Source organism: Mya arenaria, chromosome 3, assembly GCF_026914265.1.
Source record: "Mya arenaria isolate MELC-2E11 chromosome 3, ASM2691426v1".
Lineage (NCBI taxonomy): Eukaryota > Metazoa > Mollusca > Bivalvia > Myida > Myidae > Mya > Mya arenaria.
The window spans coordinates 39,058,824-39,080,346 of NC_069124.1; the positions used below are offsets into that span (position 1 = coordinate 39,058,824).

General features: G+C 36.5%; 1 protein-coding gene across 3 annotated transcripts in view; it reads right to left on the reverse strand.

The window, feature by feature from the left end:
- Window positions 1-9,265: 9,265 nt before the first annotated feature.
- LOC128227979 (calnexin-like) overlaps window positions 9,266-21,523 on the reverse strand; it is a 50,922-nt gene continuing 38,664 nt past the window's right edge. For 2 of the 3 annotated variants that reach the window (XM_052938981.1, XM_052938983.1), the window contains exons 15-18: window positions 21,207-21,338; window positions 12,818-12,961; window positions 12,102-12,181; window positions 9,266-10,769 (exon numbers count right to left, since the gene is read on the reverse strand). In XM_052938981.1, the coding sequence (XP_052794941.1) occupies window positions 10,733-10,769; window positions 12,102-12,181; window positions 12,818-12,961; window positions 21,207-21,338 (393 nt within the window). In that variant the 3' untranslated portion in view covers window positions 9,266-10,732. The remainder of the gene's footprint in view (window positions 10,770-12,101; window positions 12,182-12,817; window positions 12,962-21,206; window positions 21,339-21,523) is intronic. The other variant, XM_052938982.1, reaches the window with a different exon arrangement.

A 21,523-nucleotide genomic window follows, 5' to 3' on the forward strand; every position in this document is an offset into this window, starting at 1 on the left:
AGGGGTCATCCGGCTGAAGGTCAAGTTCACAATGACCTTGGATGATAAAAGGTTGTTTTAGTGATAACTCAACAACGCCTGCACCAATGGCCCTCAAATTTGACTTGGAGGTTGGCCCTGACCTGTAGATGACCCCTATTTATTTTGGGGGTCATTGGGTCAAACGTCAAGGTCACAGTGACCTTGAAGGCAACTTAACAATCCATTGACCTATGATCATCAGACTTGACATGAAGGTTGGGTCTGACTAGTAGATAACCCCTATTGATTTTGGGGGTCACCGGACCAACATTCAAGGTCACGTTGACCTATAATGCAAAAAAGTTAACAAAGCTTCTCCCAGTGATATCTCAACAATAGCGCTAAACTTGATCATCTAACTTGACTTGGAGGCTAGGCCTGACCAATAGAAGAACCCTATTGATTTTAGGAGTCATTGGATCAAAGGTCAAGGTCACAGTGACCTTAAATGCGAAAATATTCTTTGAGTGATAACTCGACAATGCCTGCAACCATAGCCCTCAAACTTGACTTGGAGGTTGGGCCTGACCAGTAGATGACCCCTTTTGGAGGTCATCTGGCCAAAGGTCAAGGTCACAGTGACCTTGGATGATAAAAGGTTGTCTTAGTGATAACTTGACAATGCCTGCACCCATGGCCCTCAAACTTGACTTGGAGGTTGGGTCTGACCTGTAGATGACCCCTATTGATATTGGGGGTCATTGGGTCAAAGGTCACAGTGACATTGAACACAAAAAAGCTTGTCTGTGCAATAACTTGACAATGCTTGCATCCATGACCCTCAAACTTGACATTTAGGTTTTGGGTGACCAGTTGATGACTCCTATGGATTTTGAGGTCAAAGGTCATGGTCATAACTCATATTCATCATTAAAATTTCGTCATATTGACTTTTTCCCTGCTGCGAAGAGGATACATTTTTATCTGCAAATATCAGTCATCACCTGAACATGATTAAAAACTGTACCTAATATGGGGGGGGGGGTCTTAATTGTCAAAAGCGCATGTAGTAAAGCAAGGGCACTTAACTATTGCAAACTTGTCATACCCCTTATAATTGCAAGGGCATTTAAGTACTTGCATATGTTTGACAAAATAATGGCAGTATTGCCGTGTGCGAAGGCCCATGCAGTACCGCACAGGCGCAGGAATTTTAATGACATTGTAAAGCTTATAATGGCAGTATTGCCGCGTGCGAAAGCACAGGCAGTATTGCAAAGACGCAGGAATATTAACAATATTGTACACATAATTATGGCAGTATTGCCGTGTCAGAGAGCACAGGCAGTATTGCAAAGGCGCAGGTAGATAACCAATATTGTAAACATAATTATGGCAGTATTGCCGTGTCAGTTTGCGCAGGCAGTATTGCAAGGAGGCAGGATGATTAAAATACATTGCAAATTTTATTGTGGCAGCTTTGCTGTGTCCGAGAGCGCTTTCTAGACTGATGTCCGAAATTATTACAGAATTGGCCTGTCTAAAAACGCTAGGTGCAATATTGTTAAGATATCATGATGTGAAATATAAAACACATGTAGTATTAATAGGAGGCAAAAGTAAATTTGCATTTATACAAAAATATTATATAATAATTGTAAGAATGATGAATTGTCAATTTTATATTGTAGATTTATAATTGTTTCTTTTCAGATCCATTAGTATTAAATTGATGAGTTATTTGAGGCGATGGTGGGCAGAGCGCACCTACTTCCAGATTTGTTGAAACCAAAGGCAGACTACACCAGTAGAAAATATCATAGCGCTTTAATGCGTTTTCAGAAGTGTATCGTGTAATGGATTATGAAGTAGGGACACTTTGCCCGCTGGAGCTTTCATTGTAGCAATATATTTGGCATTGTTAATTCAGCCTGTAAACTCATGAAGTCCAGTGCTTACTGCTTTCTATGCAAAAATGGTATCATGAAATAAATGGGCTAGTATCTCCTACAAATTCGAAGTTAGTTGAAAATGCTTTAGAAGCTGCTAAAAGAATTAAAGGAAAACCTGTTGTTAAAAAAGAACCAATAACTGTTGAAATTATTGCATCTGTGTACAAACGATTTTATTATACTTCACTTCTATAGAACAATAAAAACACCAGGGCAATGTTTTCGACTATCACCCAGCACTATCACCCTCTGCCGCACTGTAACCATCTGCCGCCATGAAATTGACAATTTGTGTTCAGTATAATAAAATAGATATCGACTGCTTCGCCTTGGCTAACAGTATTTACCTCAGGTTGACAATATGCTCTGTAACCCTCAATGCAAGAAAAATGTAAGAAAATATCATACACAAATTTATGAAACGTGTTCATAGAGGCGTTGAAGCCTCATGTGCCTAAAAAGGTTTTGTGTTTCCTTACATACTGTAGGTGCTCCTGCAGCTGCTTACAATGGGGTTAAAGATCATATTTTTAAGAAACATGGTTGATTGGCTAGTGAAAATGCTCAAGACTGTGAAAGATGACATAAATGAAAGACTGAAAGTATGTCTCAGTCTTGGCTTGTAAATTGATTGTAAATGTTGAAATTAAAGATGATCCATAGATGTTTTTTATTAAATAAATACCATTCTTTGTCTTTAACAATGTTTGAATGAGGTATTCAAATCAATAAATGGATTTTTGAATTGTAAGTGTGTTTGCCTATTCAGAGACATGGAGTCATTAAAGGAAATATATATTTCTACGTTTGAAAATATGAATTAGGAGAAAAGATTTTCCTTGATTTGATGTAATGTCCAATAGGTGGCGTGATATTAGTTCTACATGGGTGATTTTAGGTGTAAAAGCTGCACTCTCACAGATATACCATTTTCACAACTTTTTTTTTTGTTTGTTTCGGAAAGAGCAAATTTTTGCCTAAATATCTGCGAACCAATGATATAAGATTATTGACAAAAAATCAGATCGTAGATTTTTATATTTCTGTTAGAAAATTAATGTTTTATGGCTTAAACAGTTACTAACCGTTACTAATGGTTTAAGAAAAATGCATAAAACATCAATTTTTGAACTTAAATATACAAATCTGTGATCTAATTTTTTGTCAGCAGTCTTATGTAACTGATTTCCATGGAATTTCGCAAATATTGACTCATTCCAAGACAAAAAAAAAAAAAATGTCAAAACGTTCAATCTGTGAGAGTGCAGCAATAAATAGTCATTCAGCTTTGGAATGTTGGACTAAAAGTTAAGTTTTATAAAATAATTTTATAAATTATGTAATTGTAGTAATTTGGATATGGTAGAATGTTTGGATCAGCATTTAGTGATATCTAAGATAATCATTTTTGTGTATGTGTGTGTGAACTAGTGTCAACATTATTACAGAATGAGATACCTGGAAGAACATGTTTATCAACTCAAATATTTATTCGATATGATGTTTTTTTTGCTAGATGATAAACAATTATGTATATCTACATATATCACGCCTCCAAAATAAATGATGCAACGCCATTGGTCTATGACTGGTCAGGCGGTGACCCCTTATCTTTTCTGTTTAATTATTTGAGTTTATCATGGTCTGCCCGCGCCCATTGACTGCGATTATGGCTTGACCCCGCTGTGACGCCATCACGACTTAAATTGCCATAAGGCCAAATAAAAAAATAGGTCTGTTTCAGGTTACCCGACCGACCCTATTTTTTCCCGCCGACCCTAACCTATTTTTTCCCTGAACAAAAATGTGATTTGGGTACGAAAAGCATTTGTTACGAAATAAATACGAAAAGTTGACAATATTAGAGTTGGATTTCTGATTGTATTTACCCCGCAATTCACAATAGAGTTCGGACACCTAAAAATAATTATTTTTTTCGCTGTCCGAATTCATAGAAAATAACCATTTTTACATTTTATCTACATGTATGTTTAACCTGCCTTTTTTCTTCATGTCTACATTTTACCACTTATTAATTTATCCGTAGTTATCAATAGTTATAACGCCTATAAGTGTTACTCCTTCATCAAGTTAATTAAAATCCCATTCAACACCATTTTATACATGCATTGAAATGAATAAACACCTTTAATCGGCTTCAGATCGAACAGTCACACTGTGTGATGTCACATAACTCACAGTAGACCCACGAGGATCTCATGGAGAGCATGGATATTGTTATGCAGGATTAATGTGTCTGGGTGGTGTTTTCGATTGTAACTTAAGTATTGCATATCTAACTTTAATTCATCACATTAAATAGTTACCTAGCTGTATCATTGAATGTGTTGACTTTTATTGTTCTATTGATGTTTCAATGAGAATTACTGTACGATTATTGCTTCATAAAGTCTATATTAAAAGTGTGGTAAAAGTTTCAAAGTTTATTGGCGGATCGTTTTACAAACATGTCATGTCTGTGTTTTCTTAATCCCTTGATTGCCCTTGTTGTTTCTTTAATCCTCAATTTAACATAACACAATTCCTTTTCAACTGGCAATCAATCGTTTAGGATGAGTAGTTACTAATTAACTTGTCACAGTGATGTTATGCACCAGTCAATTGTAACCACGCCCCCCCCCCCCAGGTCCGGGGGTATACCGGGGGAAAGGGCCGTGTTTTTACTTTCCAGGTGGCCCCGTAGGGCCGGGTGACTGCGGTGGTTTTGTCATAGCGCCAAATTTAGCGGAGATTGGGCCTTATATAGAGTCTCTGGGTTGCGGGGGCATTTGGTCGGGGTTTTACCAACAGTTCGTCCCCGCAGGACGGGGATTTTACCCGGGGTTGGCTAGACCGAAAGTCCAAAGTCCCAGCTATTCACCGGACCTTGGTGGGGGGGGGGGGGGGCAGGGGGCGTGGTGGTTACAAGTGACTGGTGCAGTATACGGTAAGGTAATTAAGCCAGGCAAATACATTGTAAGGATAAAGATCTATAATCTTTGTCTGTGAGACTTAGTAACTGTAAAAGTTATAATCGATGTCCTTTGGGTGTCTGAAAATTAAGTACGTAAATAAATTATTTTTGAAAATAATAATGGATGTCTGAATTTTTAGAGTGTCCGAACTCTAAGGTGAATTACGGGTAGTTTGTGCTTTTGTAGCAGGTATATTTCAATTCTTGAACTATATTTTCTTGTCAGATACAAATGTGTCAGATACTGACTTTCGGATTGATATGTCAGCCTAAAGTGCAATTTTGGCAATAAAACCTGCATGTTACTTGTTCTTTAAACCTGAACCCCCAGGTCCTCTTGACAGCAATGAAGTTTCTTGGCTGATATGGTAAATTTGCTGCCCCACTCTCCATGTAATTATGTTACAGGAAGTTTAGCATACTACAGAGGGTGATTGAAAGCAAAAGGGTGCATAAAGAAAAGTAAAACCGTTCCTGGAAAGTCTTTAATAATAGCAGAGTGGTGTACCATAACTTAGTTGAAATCCAACCATCATTGTCAAAGTATTTAACCAGACAAATAAAGCATGTTTCCTTTGAAGCATGGAAGATGTTTAAAAACTGCTGATAAACCTGAAAATTGATGACTTTTATTTTTGTTACAGTGTGGGTCAACAGTTACTGAAATCAATATATAAAAAAAAAAAAAAAAATATTCCGACCTACCTACCTTATTTTTTTTGGCAGTGTTACCTGAAACGCACCTATTTTTTTATTTGGCCTAAGTGACATGAGATAGAAGTGACAGCAATTCGCAATCAAATCCAGACATTGGAAGACTTGAAGAAACAGAGTGAGATACAGGAGACCCGGGTGCGATACCCTAATGCTTTGCGAAGAAATCTCTTGGTTCTTTAACGTGTTTGGTGTAAAGCACGATACACCATATTTTCAAGCACTACCCTTTAAATGCCAAGCGCCAGGCAAGGGAGCTACTTGTACCAAATTTTTACGTCTTTCGGTATGACGCGGCCAGGGATCGAACATACGACCTCCCGCTCCATAGGCGAGCGCCTTAACCACTAGGCCACAGAGACAGTTCCATATCTTTCAATATGGAGTCACCAAATTTATATCGTACCAAAATGGCGTCTATTTTCCGATTCCGATGAAATTCAAATTATTTTTTTTAACATGTTAATAGGTTGTCAACATGATAAGGGGTTAGTAGTAAGGCTCCCACAGAAAATACTGGTAATATATTTAAAGGTGCAACGATTTGCTCCAATGCATCGAAAAACCGGTTTTAGACTCGCCGATTCGATACGGAAACCCAAAAATTCGATTTGATCCACACAGGGTGTCGGCCCACAAAGAAATGCTTCTGAGTCTTAGTACCCCTTCAAGTAGTTCTTAAAAAAATGTTTCTCCCCATTCAGGTAGCTTTTGATGATGTGAACATTGTATTCTTGTATGTACTTTCAAATTTACACATGATTTATATCATATTTGAAGATAGTTATGTGGTTTTGAGTGATATTTTGCAGGACCTCTTTCTTGGGTGAATGGATTCAGAGATGACCCCAAGGATGCGGCCATGACTGTGGCACATGGAAGTTAAAGATAAAGACTGTAAAGAAATGATGATAGCAGGAAAACGAAACAATCTTGATATGATTTTCTGGTGTTAATTCAACTGACAAAGTGTTCATAATTTGTGGGATTATTTTGCAATTCATGTATGTGTTGTTATGGTTTTTTTACGTTAAGTTATTAAAGACAGAAACAAGAGGGCCATGATGGCCCTAAATCACTCACCTGAGTAAAAGAGTTTAACCTTTGTAATCAATTTAGCTTGATATTTGTTCTCAAAGAATATTGAAAAACATACTGGTCAAACATGTTGCCTGGATAATCACTGACAGGACTTGTCACAGTTGCCTACTGACAGGACTTGTCACAGTTTCCTGAACACTGACAGGACTTCATACTAAATACAGCAATAAGTGAAACATGAATCAAATTGAAAATAAACGAATCAACATGTTTGAAATCGGAATCGAATCGTTGCAGCTCTAAATATATTCTCACGCTTTTTAATCACAATTTTTAATCATGTCTTGGTTTCGGTTAAAAGGTCTTCCATTTTGTTAATTGTTGACATTTTCCTTAAGGTTGCCATGGCAACCAGAGATCTGCATGGAATTAATTTCTTTGAACAATTTTGAAAAAGCACCAACCAAGGATCATTCCTATGAAGTTTCATCAAAATTGTCCAAGCGGTTAGAGAGAAGAAGATGATTATAACCAATTGTTGACGCTGAACGCCGGACATAGACTGATCACAACTTTGTGCTCAGGTCAGCTTAAAAAATACCAAAATGTTACAAAAAAATTGAGTCTTGAGACCGGGTTCGAACAGGTGTCGCCAAAATTTCAGTCCAGTGTCATATCCACTGTGCTATGTAGGCTTACCCTAAATGGTTGGAATATTTAAACTATATACCTAACTTTGTTATATCACGGGATAACATTGACTAGCCAATCACGCATAAGGAATGAATTCTTCTAGGTAGACATACCTAGTAATCTTTTTTAATGGAAAAATATGAAAAAACTGTGAAAAATAAATCAATTGTAAACTATGTGGTACTTCAGTTAGTCAGTTTCAATGCATTGTACACATCGATACCAAGTTTATGTCAGTTTTCGACAAATTTTCTTTTTTTTCGCTAGTTCATGATATGGAGTACAGCCCCTTTAACTATCCAAGCAAACTATAAGATTCAAGAATTCAGAACAACGGTCTGCAGGGGGGTACATGTATTCCGAATCTGCAACTGTTTAAGCGAGGTTTTGGAGTCTGATATGCAAGATGGCGGCGAAACAATGACAAAATGGGATTTTCAGGACCTGTTTTCGCCTGGCAAGTAGTATAAAGTATGTTTCCAAAATATCATGACGCGCATTCGGCTCTTCAATTACCATGCCTCCCTCGGCTTTTTATTTTATGCTTCTAGGTTACGGAATAAAAAAGTTCTTGAAGGAAAACCTTCGACCAGTCTGTTGTTTACAAATGTGGAAAGCGAGAATTTGATACTTTTAAGGGACGTTTAAGCTCCAAAAACACATTTTTTGCAATAACTTCTAATTTAACATTATTTAAATGTGGTATTTTTATTTCCTGACAATTCCTTTGCTTTACAAGAGCCTTCATGCTCATTTATTTTTGGTATAACCACCTAAATGTGTGCCGATAACATTTCAACCACCTTTTGGCATCATTTCACAAACATTGTTCACAATAAGAATCAGCTGCCGGCTAAAATGGATGGTTCAAAGGGTAATCGGGCCAGTTCAAATCTGGAAAAGTAATTCAATTTTATGAAGAATATGTAGTAGATGGCTCAACTGAAACTTGTTGAGAACCCTGCACAAATACCATTTTTTAACCAGGTTTTGCACCAAGATTGCTATAAAAAGCAATACATTTCCAGGGAGCTTGAATACCTGATGTGTTGAACCAGGAGCTGAACTATCCAAGCAAAATGTAGAATAACTAGAACTCCGCGAGTCGGATGTTTCGCCTGACGAATTATTTACTGTCGACATTATAGCTGTTAGATTGGCATTTTATTCATTTATAGACAATGATGTTGCCATTTAACTTTCAAGTGTAGGTGGCATTTGAACCCTCAATCAGATATACCTACGGAATAAGTTTCAGGTTGAAACCTCCTATAGTTTACGAGATATGCCACGGACAAAACCTAAGCAAGAAAATTAACAAAGGGCAATAACTCTAAAAATATGGCAGCAAGAGTAACGGTTCTTGTGCACTGCACTTGCCCTCAATGAGATCTATCTAGCTATGAAGTTTCAAGTTGATACCTCTTATATTCTTCAAGATATGCCCCGGACAAAACTTTAAGCATGAAAATTAACAAAGGGCAATAACTTTAAAAATATGGAAGCAAGAGTAACAGTTCTTGTGCACTGCACTTGCCCTCAATTAGATCTATCTACATATGAAGTTTCAAGTTGATACCACTAATAGTTTAGGAGATATACCCCGGACAAGCGAAAATGGGACGCGGACGCCGCCACCGACAAAAGTGACCCCTATATGTCGTCTTTTCAGGCGACACAAAAAGCAGCAACAGCTGGTATCTGCAAAAAGGGTTTTAGCACACATGCCATATCCATTCATTTTTGCCATGATTCATCTTTGATATTATTTTTCTGCCACATTTGGGAATCAATCAGATGAACCAATGAAATCACACGAACCCCAAGTCGTATTAACCAATCAAGATTGATTTCTAAAGTGTAAGCTATGAAGTAATGTCTGATGGTGCGCCTGCTAAATCTTCCAGCAAAGTAGAACACAATGCCAAAACACTGTTTTATATTTTATTTGCATAATAATTTACAGGAGTTCTGTTTAAAACATACAATATCTAAAACATGGAACAAATATTCTTTGAAATAGTAATCTGTATAATGATGATGATTATATTGAGTATGTTACTACTGCAATTTCTCTTCAATATAATTCATGGCATATCTCCTTTTTTGCCGAGGTTTGTATGTATAAAATTATTCAATAATCATTAGTCTTAGGCCATGTTTTTGAACTTGTTGTACAAGGTGTGGAAATTTAATGCGTAAATTAACCATGATCAACGTTGAATTAATTTTAATTATTGTCCTTTTATTTGTTACAGTAAGAGTTTACTACCAGACAAACATGTACAAAACATACAATGATTGGACACATTCAATGGGACAAATTTATTAATATAAATATGGATTTGATTAAGTAACTAGCCACTGTATGCAAAGTTAACTTTGAATATGTTTCCTGAAACATGTCAGTAAGTTAAATGTTTGTAAGTAGTTGCAATATGAAACACAAAATAGCCATCCATCTTCATAATGTGGCTAAATAAATCGGTCGACGTAAATTAAGTATTTCAATAAAATAACAAAAAATCTGGAATGTGCATAATTTTGGTTTGACAGCAAAGTTTGCTCAATAAAAACAAAACATACATCTACAACTTCATACTGAAAGAAATGAATTTTTGCATATATCCATTTCGCATGCTTATTGCACTATTTATTTTCATAAATCAAGTAGGTTTGCTGTTATTGTTAAAAATACATGTCCATTTTTAAAATCAATAACCTGAACAGATACCGATTTTAAGTATTACATTTTGTACTTTCAAATACATGTACATAATATCTTAAACATTTTTTTTTCTTTGGCTTGAAAACCCTGCAAACAATGCAACATTTATATTATGCAAATCAAGCATTGTAAAAATAATCAGGCTGATGAAAGATTAACCATTTTGAAATGCAATAAGGCAATTCACTATGGACAATGAATCGAGACAATGATTAAAATATACATATTGGTAGATGAAGATGGCAATTCTAAACATAATTTATCACAATTTAAGGGAACACATCATCTAAACATTATTTTTACAGTATTCCATAATAACTCATTTATACAGTTTTATAAACTTACACAAAGCATACACACTTATTTATTTTCCTCTGCACATAAAACTCATTGTTCCCGCCTAAGGGCTCAATTATTCATAAACACGTGCATAAAAAAATAAATAAACTCAGATTTTAAGGTTTTAAAAGCAACTCACTTAAAAGAATGAAAATCAAATTCAAAAACATTCCTCTTAAATGGGTATCAAAATACAACCATACAGTTTCAAGTTTCAAGAAACTCATCATCAATACAAATTTCAATCCCAAACGGTGCGAACATTTTCCCGCAACATGAACTACCCTGCCTTTGTAAGTGCTCATTCATTCCAGCTAGATTTTGAAGTTATCAGTCTTTTCTAGACTTCCTTTTACGTGGAGATCGTCTAAAAAGGCAAAAAATATATATTTTAATAAAGTCCAAATTATATTCAATTCAAGACCTGGGTCTTGTGCACAACACACCGCCTCATCATGGTCAACCTTCATGGCAAGTTTTTTGAAAATCCTATAATGCATGGTCAAGATACAGTCCTAACAAGACTCAGTCTGGACAGACACACTTACGCACTCACATACATACACAGAACCGCCATTATGACAACTATGCTCGACAATAAAAAAGAGAATATCTTACTTTACATAAAATTATAGAATTTTGGGCCAGTACAGGCATTCTTAATCCAGGTGTTTTTTTTTACCAGGACCCTCCCTATTCAAGATAGGGAAAATTGTCTGCACTTTTTTAAATAGGCAACTGAGATTTTGATAGAAATGTTAAAATGCTATTCGAAATGTACATACCTCCTTTTTAGGATGGTACAAAATATGTAATTTTTGTTTGAGATTTGAATTTCCTTTTTTAGTGATTGGGAAAGATATAAACTACAAAGCTTAGGAAATGGGGCCAATATTCAGCCCCTTCAAATGGACTGAAAAAAACATGAACTCATCATACTAACTAGAGATTTTTTTTTGGAAAAAGTGCTGGTCATCCCATTGTGTAGTCGTTGCTAAGAAATAATCATTGATGGCATGAAATTTGTACTTTTTGTACTGAAATCTGATCTTTCGGACTTGGAGACAAACAAATGTAGGGATCATCTTCTGGTCATGACCAACCTGCTTACCAAGAATGAAGTTCCAGGGTCCAAGTACAAAAATTCCTGGGTCCAAAAGCTCTATAGTTATTGAGCAGAAACTAAGTGTGACATACAGACTGGTAACCAATGACATGTTTTTCACCTGAAGGTCACTGTGACCTTGACCTACTGACTTCAATATCAATAGGGGCTATCTACTTATCATGATGAGCTAGCCTTTCATAAATGAAGTTCCTGGGCCCAAACATTCTTTATTGAGCGAAAACCGTTATCTATATTATTATACTCAAAATCAATAGGGGTCATCTACTAGGTATGACCAATTGGCATACCAAGTTTGAAGTTTCTGGGTGCAAGCGTTCCTTAGTAACTGAGCGAAAAACTTTTTTCACTGAACCCTTGACCTACTGATATCAGAATCAATAGGGGTCATATACTGGTCATGGCCAACCTGCATACCAAGTATGAAGTTCCTGGGTCCAAGCGTTCTATAGTTATTGAGTGAAAACCAAGTGAGACCTATGGACTGTTGACAGACGGACAGGCAAAAACAATATTCATGGAGAGACATAATTATTCTAGACAAAAGTGGTCACGACAAGTGTCCTAGTTTACCTAGGTGATCCAGATTTTTCATCAGCCTCCTCTTGGCTTTCCTCCTGTGAAATTTCCTCATCCTCCTCCACCTCCGGCTCCTGAGAATAGAAAAAAAAACAGACATGGAAGTTAACAAACATACAGTCACATGGAAATAACAACTTTTGGATCTCCAAGCTAGAATTCTTACTTCATACTGTTTGACTTCAGCTTTGGTATATAAAAGTTTTGGGCCTGCGGGCTGCATACATTGAACCAGTTTTGGGTTTGGGGCTTGTGCTTATATCAATCTCTGAACTGCCTGGCATACATTGAACCAATTTTTGGCCTGCAGGCTTGTGCTTATATCAATCTCTGAACTGCCAGGCATACATTTAACCAGTTTTGGGCGTGGGGGCTTGTGCTTATATCAATCTCTGAACTGCCAGGCATACATTGAACCAGTTTTGGGCCTGCTGGCTGTGCTGATATCATTCACTGACTATCATTTATACATAATAATTCCAACAAGTAAGTTTCAAAGTGAACTAACCCTTCTGTTTTCTAGTATTCAAACAAAGCCTATTTCATAACTTTTTCTTGACAATACAATGATGAAATATATGCAGAGATTTTTCTAGAATTATTTTTGTAGGGCAGTAACGCTACAAATAAGAGTATTAAAGACGCTGACAATAACAATTAAGTTCTGAAATCTTTAGTGTGAAAAGTTCCAGCTTCTTCCAACTACTGACCTCCTGTGGTTCTAATGCTGCCTTGGATTTCTTGGCTGTTTTTTTGCTATCGCCTGTCTCGTCTGGGTTGTCACCTTTAACCTCAGACTCATCGTCTGGACTCGGCTCATCTGTCTTCTTCCGGGCGGCATCTATGTCCTCGGACTGTACGTAGAAGAAATACTTCTTAAAAAGTACAGTTTTAGTATTCAACTATTCAGAATGAGCCACAGGTTAAAGCAGTCATCAATGGACCCAAAATTCCAATACTGAAAATGGGATTCAGGCCCAAAGCAGGTTTTAGATGCTTGGACCTTGAATGATAAAAGTTTCAAAGCCATATCAAGGATACCTTACTTCATTTAATGCAAATGTCAAGCAAAAAAACAAACAATATAACTGTATGTCAGTCTAAAATTAAAAGCTCTCAAACCTGATTGCAGGATTTTAACCCTAAACTTTATCATCTCTTATTCATTGACATACACATAAGGCCACACCAAATAAATATTTAGTTCCTCGGATTTTTGCCAAAAAACATTGAGCGAGCGAGCGAAAAAATATAAAAATAAATTGTTTTGTCAGTTTTCATAAAAACCGAAGTGAGCGAAGAGCGAAAAATATATTTTTCCTTATATTCAATATAAATAAGAAAGATTGTTCAAAATAATTGCCCTTAAAACCATTTTAATGCCATCTTGAAATGAACCTCTAATGGACATTGGGAAAATGTCGGAATACATACTATTTATTCATCCGTGTTTAGTACAAACATTATATTGATAAATCTAATTTCTTATATAATTAAAACATACTTTAATATGACGATCATTCATAATAATAAATAACCCTGCTTTTAGTAAAAAGTTTGAAACAACTTATATAAATCTACCTGAATCAGTTTAACATCATATGCAACTGTATTTAGACATAACTTAGGATTGATTTTGGATTTGTAAAAAATGATAAACCCTTACACAGGCATCATCAAACATCAGACTCCATATAACATAGACTAAATTTTGTTTTTATTATCACAGGAAATGCAATGACATGTGCTTATTAAAACAAAAAAAACAAGGGTATTTTTCATAGTACTTTTTTTGGTTATTTAGATGTTTTTATGCACCAGCCAATTGTATATGACCCCCGCCCACCCTAAGTCCGGAATAGCGGGGACTCTCGGTCTCTCAAAACCCGTGTAAAATACCCGACCTGCAGGGACACACTGCTGGTAAAATCCCTGCTAAATGGCCCTGCAACCTCGAATACCTATGTGAGGCCCATTCCCGACTATTTTCAATATAAAGACAAAACCACATTCACTAGGCACTGCGGGGCCACCTGAAAGGTAAAAACACAGCCCATTGCCTCTAATGTCCCCGGTATAGCCCTGGAACGAGGGCGAGGGGTGGGCGGGGCAGTGGTTACAATTGACAAGTGCATTACAATCCCGGATTATGCTGCAAATAAAAACAAAATTTAAGGTGATAAACTTAGGCTTACTTATGTTGAGGTATATCCAGACCAGTGTTTATATTGCTATTTGTAAAAAGATATTTGTTCAAAACTGTTGTTTTGTCAGAATTTGATCAAAAATGAGCTTGATACATCAATTTGGACCAAACAATGACTCATGTTCCAGTTAAGTTGACCTGTCCGATTTCCATTCAAAATGAGTCACTAATTACGCAATATAATCGCTACCAGTCTCAGATACACATGCTTTATTGCATAATGATTGCTTTAAATAATGATCCTTTAGTGCATGAGACGATCAACAATGACTTCAAGCATGCTCAAAACATATTTATTGTCAAAAATAAGATTTAATTTCCAAACTTCGAGCCACATTGTTTATACTGGAAGCCGCCATTTTGATTGAATTTATTGAAACCCATGCTAAACCGATCGATATACAGTATAAAAACACTACGCATCTGTAACTTCCCTTAACAAAAACACGAAAACTAGCATAGAAAAATTATACTTGATTATTTTTAGCCTTTTTAATAAATTATTACCTGAAAAAAATCTGCTTGGCAATCAAAATGGAGGTGCGGGTGCACAAAATTATTTTTTTTACATTTTCAAAAAAATGGGAGCGGTAAATCCGCGGAACGAAATATCAATTTGGTGTGGCCAAAGTATGTTGTTTTTTTTTATCTTCAGGCTATCATTTTTTTTAAATGTGTGGTCAGGGTTTACTGTACACCTTGTCCATAAAAAGTTGGGATAGGTAAGATTATTAATTTTTTGAGGCTTTATATCAGAATGTTATTATCTTCTTCAATATCAAGTTAAACTACATATTAAACCACACAATTTTTAAATTTTGTTTACAATTTTTTTTTTTTTAATTTGATGACTACAAAAACGGTAGTATACATAGCCCTTTTTTCTCAAAGTGTTATTGTCAGAGCCAGAGTAGATTGAACAGACGATGTGGCGGTGAGGGGAATGGAAACATGTCTCTACAGTGTCAACAACCAGAGTGGATTGAAAAGACGACGGTGGCGGTGAGGGGAATGAAAAACATGTCTCTATAGTGTCAACAAAATACAAGCACTTTTAAAGGCAAAATAAAAATTCACTGAGTATTTAAGTTTTTGCAAATTTAAGTAGTATTCATCAAGCTGCTTAAAATTAAAGTTCTTTTCAAATCTGTGTGAACTCTGGATTCTATATAAAACAAGAGCTGTCACAGTATATGACGAATGCCCCCGAATCCCATTGACCTACGAACAAGGTCAGTACATGAAAAGTTGATCTTGCCTTTACGTGTCAAATACATATGGCAAGTTATTTTAAATTGCCTCTGAACATAAAAAAATACCACCCATACTTGACAACCTACACTGTTATGTCCTTATATTCAGAATTCCCTTGTGAATAAACACTTAGTGTATCTTTCACCTTAGAGGTAGGGACAAGGGTCTTGCAGGCGACACGTCGTCTTCGTATATGGAACACATGTAGCAAGTGATTTTAAAATCTGTCCATACAAGGGAAAGTAACAGCCCTGACACGACAACCTAAACTCTATGTCCTTATATGCAGCACTCCATTGTGAATAAACACTAAGTGTGACCTTGACCTTTGAGGTAGGGACACGGGTCTTGCACGCGACATGTCGTCTTGGTATGTGGAACACATGTGGCAAGTTATTTTAAAATCTGTCCATACAAGGGAATGTTACAGCCCGGACACGACAACCTATACTCTATGTCCTTATATGCAGCACTCCATTGTGAATAAACACTATGTGTGACCTTGACCTTTGAGGCAGGTACACGGGTCTTGCACGCGACACGTTGTCTTGGTATGTGGAACACATGTGGCAAGTTATTTTAAAATTTTACCATACAAGAGAAAGTTACATCCCGGACACGACAACCGATACTCTATGTCGTTATATGCAGCACTCCGTTGTGAATAAACACTAAGTGTGACCTTGACCTTTGAGGTAGGGACACGGGTCTTGCACGCGACCATCGTCTTGGTATGTGAAACACATGTGGCATGTTATTTTAAAATCTGTCCATACAAGGGAAAGTTACAGCCCGGACACGACAACCTATACTCTGTCCTTATATGCAGCACTCCATTGTAAATAAACACTAAGTGTGACCTTGACCTTTGAGGTAGGGACACGGGTCTTGCACGCCACACGTCGTCTTGGTATGTGGAACACATGTGGCAAGTTATTTTAAAATCTGTCCATACAAGAGAAAGTTACAGCCCGGACACGACAACCTATACTCTATGTCCTTATATGCAGCACTTCATTGTGAATAAACACTAAGTGTGACCTTGACCTTTGAGGTAGGGACACGAGTCTTGCACGCCACACGTCGTCTTGGTATGTGGAACACATGTGGCAAGTTATTTTAAAATCTGTCCATACAAGGGAAAGTTATAGAGCCGGACGGACGGACAGACGGTGCGATTTTAATATGCCCACCTTCGGGGGCATAATTAAAACAAGCGGAAACATACATAATGTGCAAGTCAAACAGCAGAAATGCATTAGTAAAATTAACCACATCAAGACATGCTAAAACTAGCCTCTTAATATATATATGGGAAACTCATCACAGGAAATATCAGCTTCTGACATATAAGTACTAGACTATTCACACAGTTTACTAGGACAACAGTTACTACTTCAGGGAACTGCAAACCTTGAAAGGTCACTACCAGGTATAGCAGCGATGAGAACACCGTATAACGCCAGTGCTCTTATAACTGTATCTAACTAAGCTAGTATGTACTTAGATTGGTCCTGACCAAGGCCACTGGAATCATGCAGATTGTGCAGTTAAACAATAACAAGACACACAGCATATACCTATGTCCATTATCATTGTGTCTCTTCTTAGTAACCTTATGCTTGTCTTCTAGTAAGCTTATACATGCCTTAATTGTGCCTGAACTACACATTCCAGTATGCATATACATACTTTAGTTGAGCCTAAACTACACCCTTGAGTAAACTTACATATCTTAATCAGGCCTAAACTACATCTTCCAGTACATTTATACATTACTTAATTGGGTCTGAACTACACATTCCAGTAGGCTTATACACACCTTAATTTGGTCTAAACTACAACTTCCATTACGCTTATACATACCATAATTGGGCCTAAACTACACCTTCCAGTACACTTAAACAAACCATAATTGGGCCTGAACTACAACTTCCATTACGCTTATACATACAATAATTGGGCCTGAACTACAACTTCCATTACGCTTATACATACCATAATTGGGCCTGAACTACAACTTCCATTACGCTTATACATACCATAATTGGGCCTAAACTACAACTTCCATTATGCTTAAACATACCATAGTTGGGCCTGAACTACAACTTCCATTACGCTTAAACATACCATAATTGGGCCTGAACTACACTTTCCATTACGCTTAAACATACCATAATTGGGCCTGAACTACAACTTCCATTACGCTTATACATACCATAATTGGGCCTAAACTACAACTTCCATTATGCTTAAACATACCATAATTGGGCCTGAACTACAACTTCCATTACGCTTAAACATACCATAATTGGGCCTGAACTACACTTTCCATTACGCTTAAACATACCATAATTGGGCCTGAACTACAACTTCCATTACGCTTAAACATACCATAATTGGGCCTGAACTACAACTTCCATTACGCTTATACATACCATAATTGGGCCTGAACTACAACTTCCATTACGCTTAAACATACCATAATTGGGCCTAAACTACAACTTCCATTACGCTTAAACATACCATAATTGGGCCTAAACTACAACTTCCATTACGCTTAAACATACCATAATTGGGCCTGAACTACAACTTCCATTACACTTAAACATACCATAATTGAGCCTAAACTACACCTTCCATTACGCTTAAACATACCATAATTGGGCCTGAACTACAACTTCTATTACGCTTATACATACCATAATTGGGCCTGAACTAAAACTTCCATTACGCTTATACATACCATAATTGGGCCTAAACTACACCTTCCATTACGCTTAAACATACCATGATTGGGCCTGAACTACAACTTCCATTACGCTTAAACATACCATAATTGGGCCTGAACTACAACTTCCAGTACGCTTATACATACCATAATTGGGCCTGAACTACAACTTCCAGTGGGCCTAAACTACACCTTCCAGTACACTTAAACATACCATAATTGGGCCTGAACTAAAACTTCCATTACGCTTATACATACCATAATTGGGCCTAAACTACACCTTCCAGTACACTTTAACATACCATAATTGGGCCTAAACTACAACTTCCATTACGCTTAAACATACCATAATTGGGCCTGAACTACAACTTCCATTACGCTTAAACATACCATAATTGGGCCTGAACTACAACTTCCAGTACGCTTATACATACCATAATTGGGCCTGAACTACAACTTCCAGTGGGCCTAAACTACACCTTCCAGTACAATTAAACATACCATAATTGGGCCTGAACTAAAACTTCCATTACGCTTATACATACCATAATTGGGCCTAAACTACACCTTCCAGTACACTTTAACATACCATAATTGGGCCTAATCTACAACTTCCAGTACGCTTAAACATACCATAATTGGGCCTAAACTACACCTTCCAGTAAGCTTAAACATACCATAATAAGGCCTGAACTACACCTTCCAGTTAATACATACCTTAATTGGGTCTGAACTACACATTCTAGTAAGCTTATACATACCTTAATTGGGCCTGAAATACACCTTCCAATACCCTTACACATACCGTTATTGGGTCTGAACAACACATTCCAGCAGGTTTATACATACTTTAATTTGGTATGAACTACACCTTCCAATAAGCTTAAACATACAGTCGAAACTCGTTGGCTCAATATCCTCGTTGGCTCGAACCAGATTAAATAGACAGATTATCAATATCTTGAGGGTCGATATTTCTCCAAGCTCGATGTCATTTTGGCAGTCCCAAGTAAGAATTTCACACCTTGTTTTGTTTGCTTGGCTTTATTTAGCACAAGGCGCTAATCGATAAAAATCGCTTGATTTTATCATAATTATTATCACATTTTAATGGTTTAACAGTTTGAATAAAAATGCATCACTTTTAGTTCCGTCTCTAATTGTTATCCATGTATAAATTTTAGGGATGGCAACGAGTAGTAAAATTGGTACTCGAGTACTGGGACAATCTTCCAATCGAGTACTCAGGTACTCGATTACTCGGATAACTTGAATTTGTTTTCGAGAAAAACAAGTTTGTGTATACATGTATCGGTCATGTACAATGTGCGTTGGTCGTAATAATGGCCATTTCATCTTTAAATAAGACTGGCATTATGTACCTTACAGAGAAATCAATAAAAAGAAAATAAATATTGTTTCATGCTTTTAATTTGTTGTTTTCATTTAATTTTATAAGTATATATTATATACTACAATATAAATGGTAAGTAAAACTCGAATCATATTCGAGCGTCAAGATGATCGAGACTACACTCAATAATGAACAACATTCAGAATTATAATAAACGGATATTATTTATAAGTTGTTTAGTTGTTTACTCTTCGAAATACTATTCAAAATGACAGTTTTTCATACTGAAATATTGTTGTTTTCCTTATCAATATTCATTTTTCCATGATTAAGATATCCACCAATCAATTGTGATAATCATTGCAAAAATACGCCTATTCATGAATCATTGCACGTAACGGTCGTTACTAATTCGCTCGTCAACGTCCATTGTTTGGTGAAAACACACTAATTGGTAAACAGTAAAATTCTGTAGCAGATGTACCACTATCAAAACTTTGCTAACTGACATCAGTGCTATAAAATTTGCAAATTAGGGCCCTTTGTTGACAGTTTGCAACTATCACAACAACTATCAAATAATTTATTAGGTTCAATTGTGTACGCAGCGGAGATCAGAGGGGCCATAAATTATCGGCTTGGAAACACCAAAGATCTGATACTTACATGTCTGTTAAATGTGAATTTGGTGAATTTTATAAATAATATATTTGTTTCGAGTACTCGAGTAGTGATTTGATACTCGGATGATTGATCGAGTACTCGAGTTCTCGTTGCCATCCCTAATAAATTTCAATGCATTTTGATATAACTTAAAAGCTATGTTTGTGTTACTCACTGTTTAAAATTGCTTGTTTGTTGTTGTTGTATTTTTATAATAAATAAAAAAAAAATCAAATGATATTTTCTAAGTATCGAATAAGTCATGTTACAAACAGTATGATGTATAACTATGTCCAATAAGTACTCTTCTCTTGCGGAGGAGATAGCGTAGCCAATAACAAACAAGGTAAACAAAGACTTTTTGTAACGAATCAAAAAAAACAACATTCTGTAAGTAATCCTGCTTGGTTCAATATTCTTGAGGCTCGAAGTAATTTGGCCAGTCCCTAGAATATCCAGCCAGTTTCGACTGTACTTTCGTACGCTTAAACATACCTTAATTGGGCCTGAACTACACCTTCCAGTACGCTTACTCATACCTTAATTGGGCCTGAACTACACCTTCCAGTAAGCTTAAACATACCTTTATTGGGTCTGAACTAAACCTTCAAGTGCACTTAAACATACCTTAATTGGGCCTGAACTACACCTTCCAGTAAGCTTAAACATACCTTTATTGGGTCTGAACTACACCTTCAAGTGCACTTAAACATACCTTAATTGGGCCTGAACTACATCTTCCACTAAGCTTATACATACCTTAATTGGGCCTGAACTACACCTTCCAGTAAGCTTATACATACCTTAATTGGGCCTGAACTACACCTTCCAGTAAGCTTATACATACCTTAATTGGGTCTGAACTACACCTTCCACTAAGCTTATACATACCTTAATTGGGCCTGAACGGGGACAGAGGCAGATGGAGAGAAGAACAATAGGAAGGAGGAGAACCACAACATACACAGCATACAACCAGGGTCGTTCTTCTGCCGCTCCCGTCAGTGTGGACCATACACCGCCCTGTTCACCAAACACAATATTTAGGGAAAATAGGTGCACAAACCAAAATAAGGAGGTGAAAAATAATATGTTTACTGATACAGGTAAGCTCAGAATGTATAGCAATCTGCTTTAAATCCATTGGTGAAAGATTAAAAATTCAAAAGTACAAAAAAAAAAATTCCAAGGTACTTCCTACTGTTTTT